This window comes from Sceloporus occidentalis, unplaced genomic scaffold, assembly GCF_023333645.1.
Source record: "Sceloporus occidentalis isolate IW3139 unplaced genomic scaffold, rSceOcc1.0.p SCAF_5, whole genome shotgun sequence".
Lineage (NCBI taxonomy): Eukaryota > Metazoa > Chordata > Lepidosauria > Squamata > Phrynosomatidae > Sceloporus > Sceloporus occidentalis.
This window is the reverse complement of record NW_028316985.1, coordinates 21,329,168-21,340,167: the sequence shown is the minus strand read 5'-3', so window position 1 is coordinate 21,340,167 and position 11,000 is coordinate 21,329,168. Positions and strand designations below refer to the sequence as shown.

At 39.6% G+C, this 11,000-nt stretch overlaps 1 protein-coding gene across 1 annotated transcript in view; it reads left to right on the top strand.

Moving 5' to 3' along the window:
* The first annotated feature begins 3,423 nt into the window (after window positions 1–3,423).
* Window positions 3,424–11,000, top strand: part of AMN1 (antagonist of mitotic exit network 1 homolog) — a 29,196-nt gene continuing 21,619 nt past the window's right edge. Inside the window, exons 1-2 of the mRNA XM_089527835.1 lie at window positions 3,424–3,651; window positions 7,586–7,718. Of these exons, the coding sequence (XP_089383961.1) occupies window positions 3,599–3,651; window positions 7,586–7,718 (186 nt within the window). The 5' untranslated portion in view covers window positions 3,424–3,598. The remainder of the gene's footprint in view (window positions 3,652–7,585; window positions 7,719–11,000) is intronic.

Genomic DNA, 11,000 nt, shown 5'->3' with positions numbered 1-11,000 from the left:
ATGCTCAAGCCGCGTAAGGCGCGCCCGCGTATGACGCGGGCACGCTGTATTCACAAGTTTGTGTTCTATCTAAATACCAAATGGAAGGATTGATTTCACTTACCTTTGCCACGCTTCTTTGCAAAATAAACATATTGTCCACATTCATAGATTACACGTTTCTGTCTATATGAAAGGCCTACGCCCCAAAACACAGGATTATTTGTCATTTTGTTTAGTGTATATAAAAGGAAATGATTTCCAACCCTCAAATAGGGAGCATCCCTTATAATAAGGGACATCTGCCAGTCCTATAAAGAATAATCTTTCTGGTCCTTAAATAAGGGACATCTCTTGTATCATCATCATCATCATCATCATCAGCCTTTATTGTAGTTAACAAACCATAAGCCAAATCATAATAATTAAAATACATTGTAAAAACATAATAACTTTACTTATAACTTACCTGAATTTTGTTAATGCATATCTATTACATATCTACAATGTACATATCATCTAACATATCATTGTATATATCACCCTAAACTCCTTGAAAACCATTAAAATTGTATGACTGGCAGCTGAGGACACCCCTTATAATGATGGATCCCTGACAACCCCAGTTGTACAACATAGGTCCAAAACACACTGCAGAAATGATCCAGATTGAGAATGCTTTAACTGCCCTGGCTCTATGCTAGGGAATTCTGGAAACTGTAGGTTTGGGAGACATTTAGCCTTTATTGCTGCCACAATAAATTCCAATTCCCAGGATTCCCTAGCACTGAGCCAAGGCAGTTAAAGTCGTCTCAAACTGGATTATTTCTGCAGTGCATTTTGATCCATAGTTAATATTACGGTTTCCAGGTGAAATAAGGAAACAGGGCTCCTGCTTCTTTAATACCTGTGTAGAAGAGGGAATTTCAGCACATGTTGTTTGCATGACAGCCAAAACTACTGTAATGTCATCTCCTATACAACTGGGGTGAAATGTTGTGTGATTTACATTTTAAGATTTATATTTTTAACACGTTACATTTTAATTCATAATTGTTTTAACTTTTAAAATTGTTTAATTGTTGTTGTTTTTAATTTTATATATATCCTTTTTAATGTTGTTGTACTGTTTTTTAAATTATATTGTTTTAAATTTGCTGTTTGCTGCCTTGAGTTCCTATATTGGGAGAAAGGTGGGATATAAGATGATGTGAAAGGAAAGAAAAGCGAGACAGCAACAACCTGGAGCAAATGAGCAGTTTGGAAGTGTTAAATTAGACTTTGGCAAGGAGACATAAACCAGGAAAAGATATAGAGAAGGAAGCTTCACGGTCAGAGTGACCCATAGTGTATATATCACATTAAGTGCCAAAAAGAAAAGAAAAAAAGCTGTAAAACTGCCGACCGTAAGGAAATGAAGTAAGATATAGTCAAAATCAACAAGGCTGTTTTAGGTACTAATCAGTCGGAGGCATGTAATAATAAATAATAATAATTTGTTTTATTTATATACCGCTATTCCAAAGATCATAGCGGTGAACAGCAAGTAAGCTAATTTGCCCCCAACAGTCTGGGTACTCATTTTAGCGACCTCGGAAGGATGCAAGCCTGAGTCGAGCTTGGGCCCTTTTTCTGGTCTTGAACTTGCAACCTTGTGGTTTTGAGTGAATGGCTGCAGTACAGGTGAGAGGTTTGAAGTTTATAAAAATAAAATGGCTACACTCATGCTAAGAAATAGGAACAGAGGCTAGAAATGCCACGTAGACAAAGCTCTGCTTAAACAGCAATGCTTCACTTGAATAATAAGACTATTGGCAATTCTGCTCTTTGCTCTCCCCCTCCCCTATTAGTTTCATGTAGCTTAACCACAAAGCTATTTTTGACAATTAGCAGTTTCTGCAGAGACACCTGGTTGTCTAGCTAGCAAACTTTGAAACCTGCTCATGAACTTTTGAATCTTTTTTTAACAATTCTTGATCACCGCATGACTGAGTAGGAAATATAACCCAAATTAGGAACTGGCTATTTTGCTTCTGTAATTTGCTTATGCTAGACACAGACAGAGTAGAAAATGTATAAGTATGTAACTCAAACAAGGGGGGTTGCGGCAGTCTTGGTATCGCCATTCAGGCGTGCTGTCACCCTGCGCAGTAATAAAGCGTTTTAACCTGGACCATCTCGGACTCCTGACTTCTTCTTTGTGCCGGATAGCTCAAGGACCCCTCCCGGTCTGGTGGGGTTAGAGTCCCCGCTACACAGGCATTTAATCACTGCGCCACCAGTGATTAAAGTACGCACAGCACTGAGTAGATTTTTTAATGGACAATATCACATTAAACCAGTGACTCCCAAACTTTAGTCCTCTGGGTGTTTAGTCTTCTGGACTTCGGTTCCCAGAATCGCCTACTTGGCCAAAAGTCAGGAATTCTGGGAGCTGACGTCAAAAACATCTGGAGCACCAAAGTTTGGGAGTCATTGCACTGAACTGTTGATAGTGCTATTATTCCACTTTAACTGCTATGGCTGCCTCCTGTGGAATCCTGGGATATGTAGTTTAAGGAGAGGTGTTTAGAATTCTCAGCCAGGGAGCTCTTAGGCCTCACTAAACTACAAATCCCAGAATTCCACAGGAGGCAGCCATGGCAGTTAAAGTAGAATACTACTGCTATAACATTCTACGATCCAAAACACACTGTGGAAACAATCCAGTTTGAGACTGCTTTAACTGCCCTGGCTCAGTGCTAGGGAATCCTGGCAATTGTAGTTGATTGTGGCACCGGAGTGCTCTGACAGAGAAGGCTAAATGGTTAACAAAACTACAGTTCCCAGAATTCCCTAGCATTGAGCCAGGGCAGTTAAAGCGGTCTCAAACTGGATTGTTTCTGCAGTGTGTTTCGGGCCTAGTGTGATATTGTCCTTTAATATAAACCGGTAACATTTGGCTGTACTCACATGAAACCACTCAAATTATTTATTTTGAATTATTTTTATTTATCTACTTATTATTTAAATGATACATTTATTTTAAATTATTTATTTGAAATGGTTTTTGTGGTGCAGCTGGCTCTATTCTTTGGTGATATAACAAACTACAATTCCCAGAATTCCACAGCAATGAGCCATGGCAGTTAAAAGTCCAAAACACACTGCTGAAAAATCCAGTTTGGGGCCTGGCTCAGTGCTAGGGAATCCTGGGAACTGTAGTTTATTGTGACAACAGAGCTCTCTGACAGAGAGGGCTAAATGTCTCATAGAACTACAGTTCCCAGGATTCCCTGGCATTGAGGCAGGGCAGTTAAAGCGGTCCCAAACTGGATTGGACCAAAGTGGTGTCAAAACGTATTATTTTCCTCAGCTTGGAAAAGACTTCTTTTTGTTCCTTTCCCTAAAGCAGTGTATTATGCCCTCTCACAGTACTGGCCATAAACTACACTTCCCAGCATGCTCTGCGTCCGCTTAGGGACAACAAGCAAATTCTCAACCTCATTCGTTCCTAACGAACAAAGCGGCAGAAAGGCTATAAATTTAGCGGCCTCCGTTTTTGTGCGCGCTGAAAGATTGAGGGACGGTCCCTAAGTCGCCGACTGCCCGGCCTGAGGGGCAACGAAGAGGCCTGGCGATGAGTTACTCTAGCGAAGGCGGCGGCGGGGCCGTTAGGCCGCTCTTGGACCTGTAAGTGGGAGGCGGCTGGTGGTGAGGGCCGCCTTCCTTCCTTCCCCGCCGGGACACATCCCCCGCGTTCAAGGGTCTGAAGCGTTGCTGTTCTTCACCTCGTCTTCCCCCGTTCCTCCATCCATCGCTCGCCCACTCCTTGGTTATCACAGGACTAAGAGATACATCTCTCTCTCATGTATATCTATATCTATATATAATGTTTATAAGTATATAAATATAAATATAATGTAATTAATAGATATATAATATAAATATATAAACATAATAAATATATTTATAAACATAATGTAATTAATATACTGTATATATTACAATATATATAATATAAATATAAATATATAAATATAATATATATATATAATAAATACAAATGTATAAATATATTTATAAATATAACGTAATTCATATATATTATAATATATAATGTAATATAATAAGTATATATAAATAAATACTGTATATATATTTATAAATATGTAAATAATAAACATAATTTTTATATGATCTTTATTGAATATTGTAAAATCTATACAGTAAGAAATGAAATGCATTGCTTACATTATTAACCTTTATAGTATATATTGCAGACATCCATATAAGTCTGTTGTCTTCAACCATCTTCCGCTCTGATCCATGCAATTCCTTTAGTCTTTAGATACTGCTTTTCCCCAAATGCTTTAATTTTGTTTATCCTAATGTATCTATACTTAAAGCGTTAAACCTTACATTCTTTTCTTTCCTCATCTCATTCCCCCGCTGATTTCCTTCCTATCAGTCCACCGCTTCCTTATAAGAAATCCCATTCCCCGTCTTATTGCTAAATGCTTTTTGATTGGGTCCCGTCCTCTTTCTCTCTTGGTTTTCTCCTTAGCATTACCTTAGCATTAATAACCGAGGTCATTTTTAACAAATACAGCTCAGGTACAAAAGGGCACTCAGTTTTTACAATTTGCTTGATGTTTTTGTGTATGTCTAACCAAAAGCGTTTTATTGCTGGACAAGCCCCTCAGATGTGATAGTAAGATCCTTTTTCTTTCTGACTATTTCCCAGTTATATTATATAATGTGGCAGTTCTTACTGGCCTATAATAAATAGCACCTGTTCATAACCTTTATGTAATTTTCCTTTAGATCCTGTGAGGCTGTAAATTCCTTAGATTTCTCCCAAGCGGTTTCCCAATGTTCAAAAGATATTTGATGCCCTGTTTCTTCTGCCCATTTTATCATGTATGTGGATATTATCTCCTGTCCCAATTCCCTATTTAAAAACAGACTGTATAACTTGGATATTTCCCCTTTATCCTTTGCCCAAATGATTTTATCCAATTCATTCTGTTCCTTTTCAAATCCCTCCTTATGTAAGTCTTCTTTAAATTTCTGCATGACTTGAAAGTATCCAAACCAACTAACCGTCTTACCTGGAGCATTTAATTCTTCTCTTGAGGCTAAGCCTTTACTGTTGTTATAATTCTCTTTTAGTAAATCTTTATATCTTATCCAGTTTGAATTTCCTTCCCGTCTTCCAAAGAAAGCATTGAGGGATCCCTAGATAGAATTTGCTTTTTACATTTCTCCATGTTTTCAGCAGGGCTTTTCTGATTGAATGATTATGGACATCTCTGTTTATCGTGTCCTTATTATACCATGTATAGGCATGCCAACCAAATCTTATGTTGGTTGCTTCTAGATTTAATAAATGCTTGTTCTCCAGACTTATCCATTCTTGGATCCATATAATGCAGCATGCCTTATAATACAATTTAAAATCGGGTAATGCACAGCCACTTAAAGTTTTTTGTCTTTTTAATATATTCTTTTGTATTCAATAAACATAAATTTATATATTTATTTAATATATTTATTTGTATCCTGCTCTTTTCCCAAGACTGGGACTCAGAGTGGCTTCGCAGCATTAAAAACAGTACAAATAATAATACAATTAAAGACATTTTTTTAAAGTACATTAAAAAGGAATTACATTATTATGGTATTAAAACAGTTATTAAAAGAATAAAACATTATTACATGAAATATATAAAACTATAAATATAATGTAATTAATATATATTATAATATGTATAATATAACATAATATAGTATAAATAATGATATATTTATATATTTATAAATATATAAGTATGAATATGGTATTTTATATGTATGATAATATATACACACAATGCTGAAAAGAGGTGTGTGTGTATATATATATATATATATATATATACATACACACACACACACATATATATATATACACACACACACACACAATGCTGAACATATTTTTAAGTATTGTGGTTTTCAGCAGTCCAAAACACAATGCCAAAATAATCCAATTCAAAACTGCTTTAGTGACACTGGCTCAATGCTAGGGAAGCCTGGGAACTGTAGTTTTGTGAGCCATTTAGCCTCTGTCAGAGAGCTCTGGTACCATAATAAACTACAGTTCCCAGATTCCCTAGTATGCCATCCGCGGGCATACCATAAGCCGCACTACAGTCCATTGAGTGGCACACGCGCCTATGGTGCACACACGCCATGCCGCCACGAGCACAAGCCCCATTCTATTGAATGGACTTGAGCTTATGCGGCATTTGCCTTACACGGGTGTGTGTGTGTGTGTGTGCAAGAACGGATCCCCGTGTAAGGCAAGGCTCCACTGTATGAGGTCGATTTATAGTCAAGTATATACGATATTCCCCAATTTCTCCCTCCCCTTAATTAGTTGCTTAATGTCTTTTTTAGCAGAAACAAGTTGTTTGCATTTTGGGAGACAGATGTCTGCAAAAACAGGAAGAGGCTTGTGGTTATTCTGACCCAAAGTTCACCCATAGACATTACAGTCCGCCCTCGGCTTATGCGGGGGATCCGTTCCGGACCCCCCCCCCCCCCGTGTAAGCCAAATACCGTGCATGCTCAAGCCCCAAGTGAATGGGGCTCGTGCATGTGCCCCATTCATCCAAATGGGATGTGCCGCCCCTTGCGCCCAATCAGTCCCACGTGGCTTTCAGCATATGCTGAAAAAAAGAGTGTTCTCTCCTCCCATTAGCCCCCTCCCCAGAATGTAATGTCTAACTCAGACGAACATGCCTACAATCCAGGAAATGTCCCAGACAGTAGGAAAGGGGGAACCCGCCTCAAGAGGTTTCTGCAAGTATGTGAAACTTAATTTTAGCAGAGTCTCTGAAGCTAAAGTTGAAGTCTGTCCTTTGTCTGATTCAGCAAAAGATGAGGTCTGACCGTTGTCTGATCTTCTGTAGAAATCAGTTCATTTTATATCAACCCAAAATCATGGCTTCTAATACAGTACATTTATTCAGCTAACATAACTTGGCAATATAGGTGTCCTAGATGTACTATTATCCCTTATCAAGAGGGGGTCTGAAAAAGTATAAAATTGGCCAGAACTCTTTGTTCTGGACCCACACAAGATTTGGGCTTTGCCTCTTGTCTTGGACAACTTGCTTGATTTTGTAAAATCAAATAAAGTTTTGTTCCTGTGAAAATTCTCTGTTCTCGTCCAGTCTTTTTGGCTAACATACTAGGCAGGGAGAAAGACCTGCTTTTTGCAGTTTGCGATTTCAGAATGTTCTGCTTTTGTTATTGGCTTAGTAGAGGTATCACCGCAATATGAACTTTGAAATATATAGGATTAATGCAGCTGCCCCAGCATTTATAAATCATTTGAAGTTACTGTATTTTCTGTTTAACTTTGTGAGAATAATTTGTGAATGCTATTCCTCTTGTCTGCATATGCACATAATAAAGTGTGCCAGAAATGACCTAATTTTTCAGTAGGAGCACAGACGTGTTTTTTTTTTAAAGGAGAAGCCTCTACCTGTTATTTACAATCTATAAAATAGGTCTGCACATTTCCATAGTCACCAAGAAACTTACTAATGGTATTTCCCCCTTTTCCTCCTCTTAGATGCCTTTATTGTATAACAAGAAACATATCCAGATATGCTGCAGATCTTAAGCCTTTGCCTCCCAACATCAAAGATAAATTGATTAAATCGCTAAGTGTCCGAGGACTATTGACGGATTCGAATATTAGTATGGTAAAGTTCAGTTTTGACTGCTTATTTGTTATGTTTTCATCACTGTGCCTTCCAAAATGGAAGATACTGGCCTGTTACAGACAGCCAAAATAAAGCTGCTTCGAGTCACAGTGGAGGTATGGTGTTTCAATGATGCATGCATCCTAAGAGTCCAGAAGCCACACCAAGGCCATGCTCCAGTCTGGAGCGTGGCTTTGGTGCGACTTCTGGACTCTTAGGATGCATGCATCATTGAAACACCATACCTCCACTGTGACTCGAAGCAGCTTTATTTTGGCTGTCTGTAACAGGCCAAAATTATTATTTTCATTTTTGACCCACGTAATCTTAGTTTTCATCTGCGGTAACTGCAGATTCTGAGTACAATTCTTTGAAGAGTTATCTTGATATACAGTACATGTTTTAACGCTTTAAGGCAAACTTTTTAAAAACACAGTGAGACACTATTGCAAAACGCTATTGTTAAGGAGCTATAGGAGGGAAAGAGGAACAGGATGTGTATAGGGATAAATATATGCGTTGTACAGCATTAATTTTACAAGCAATTTCAAATCTTACATTGGAAGCAGCAGCTCAGAGTTTTATTCATACCGGAAAATCAAATGTTCATCCTCTACTGCTGGTCTTCCGCCTGACATCTGCACTTAAATTAGTTTCTCCTGCTTTTTGTTTTGAATTTATGGGTATTTCAGATTTCCTTGAAGGGGGTAAGAACAATAGAAGTTTGTGCATTTGATAGCACTGTTCTGCCAAGTTCATAAATAGTTTCAAGTTAATTGTTCCATATAAGTACTAGCTTGTTCCTCTCCTTTAGCTTTTTACATGAACTACAGGTTTATAGCAACAGTGAACTCTTTGGGTAGGTGAAGTTCTTAGAAGCCAGAGGCCTATTAATGTTCCTTTTTCAATATGACTCATCCCTTTCCTATTTCCAGGCCTATTTCTACTGGCAAAGCTATTAAAATACGCATGAATAAATCCTCAATAATGCTGACTGCTTGAGGCAACACAGAATGGTCAGCTTCACATGATAGCAGAACTCTGTTAATTGATCCCTTGAAAACCTTTGACACACTGCTGATTCTTCCAATAGCAAACAAACATCTCTCTCTTGCTTTTCTTCACGAACGAAGATTCAGGAAGGACTCATCCTGCGCTTTCTAGAAGCGCGTTGATGACTAAGAAGGCCAATCCAAGATAAACAAGTCCGGTTGCAGAAAGCACAGCAGAAAGTCTCCTTGGGTGATGTTTCCAGGTTGTGGTTCTTTCTGCGTTGTCATTTCTCTTCGAGACTCGTTCGCCATGAGCTTTCCAAAAAGGCTGCAGCATCGTAGATGGTGCTTCTCCATGCCTCCCGATGCGAGGCCAGGGCGGGCCATTGTTGGTGATCAATTTGGCCAAGCCCGAGGTGTTGTTTCAGGGAGTCCTTGTATCTCTTCTTTGGAGCACCCCTCTTACACTGACCCGTGGCAAGTTCACCATAGAATTCTATTTTTGGGAGGCGATGGTCCTTCATCCTAGAAACGTGTCCTGCCCATCGCAGCTGCGTCCTCAATTGCATGGCCTCAATGCTAGTGATCCCTGCTTGCTCAAGGACAGCAACATTTGTCACATAGTCAGTCCAGTGTATATTTAGAATTGTGCGTAAACAGCGCTGATGAAAGCGTTTGAGGAGTCGTTGGTGATAGGTGACCCATGTTTCAGACCCATAAAGGAGAATAGACAGTACAATGGCTCTATACACACTGATTTTTGTGCTTCGCCTCAAGTGTTTGTTACTCCAGACTCTTTTGTGAAGCCTTCTGAATCGATCTCTTTATCAATTTTGGCATCTGAGGAGATGATGCTTCCCAGGTAGGTGAACTGCTGGGTGGACTTAAGCACAGATTTGCCTACAGTGATGTGGGGATGGTAGTGTTCTTCCTGTGGTACAGGCTGGTAGAGAACTTTTGTTTTCTTCAGGCTGACTTCCAGCCCAAAGAGCTCTGCAGCTGTAGCTAAACAAGATGTTAGGCGCTGCAGAGCTGCTTCCATATGGGCAATGAAGGCTGCATCATCAGCAAAAAGCAGCTCACGGACTAGATAGTTTAGAGTCTTAGTGCGAGCCCTCAGACGGCTTAAGTTAAACAGGCTACCATCAGTACAGTAGCATATATAAATGCCGTCTTCTTCTTCGAGATCTGCCGTAGCCCTTTGGAGCGTCATGCTGAAGAAGATTGTAAATAGAGTTGGAGCGAGAACACAACCTTGTTTCACACCATTAGTTATTAGAAAGGGCTCCGAGAGAGCGTCGCCATATCTGACTTGACCATGCTGGCCTTCATGTAGCAAGATAATTATTTTGAGGAATTTGGGGGGGGGGGGGGGGGCTTCACCACCATTTTAGAACACAGCGGCGGGCCTGTAGGAGGCCCGTTGCGGTCACCGGAGCCCTCCAGCGGCCGCAGCGGGCCTGTATTGTATATGTTCTCATTTCGTTTTTTACTTCAAAATATGATGTGTGCAGTGTATGTAGGAATTATTTTTTATTTATTTAATTGTTTTTATTTATTTATTTATTTATTTTTTGGCTTCAGCCCCCCCAGTTGTCTGAGGGACAGCAACCCAGCCCCCCGGCTCAAAAAGATTCCCTACCCCTGCAGTACACCTTAACCCAGCAACTCACAAGGAGCTTGTGGAGTTTAGCATGTGGAATTCCATCACTCCCGGCTGCCTTACCTTTTTTCATCTGCTGTATGGCCTTAAGGGTCTCTTCCAAAGTGGGAGCTATGTCCAATTCATTTTTCATGGGTTGTAGTGTCATATGTTGAATAGCTGAGTCTTGGACTACTCGGTTGGCACTAAAGAGGCTTTGGAAATGTTCAGCCCATCGGTTCAGAATGGAAGCTTTATCTGTAATTAGTGTTTGGCCATCTGTACTGTATAGGGAGCTTTGGATCTGATATGTAGGTCCAAACACTGCTTTAAGAGCTTTGTAAAATCCTCTGGAATCACCCAAATCTGCACAACGTTGTGTCTTTTCTGCTAAGTTGATCCACCACTTGTTCTGAATATCACAGAATTTTTGTTGGAGTTGACTACATGTGAGGGGAAAGGCTGCTTTTTACATGGCAAGATGGCTGGGCAAGGTGTGCCTGGTGCGTAGTTCTCTTCTTTGCCAATTGCTCCTGGATCTCTTGGTTGTTTTCATCAAACCAGTCTTGGTTTTTCTTGAGGGAGAATCCTAAGGATTCTTCCGCAGATTGCAGAATGCTGTTTTTGATATGTTGCCAAAGTGCTGTA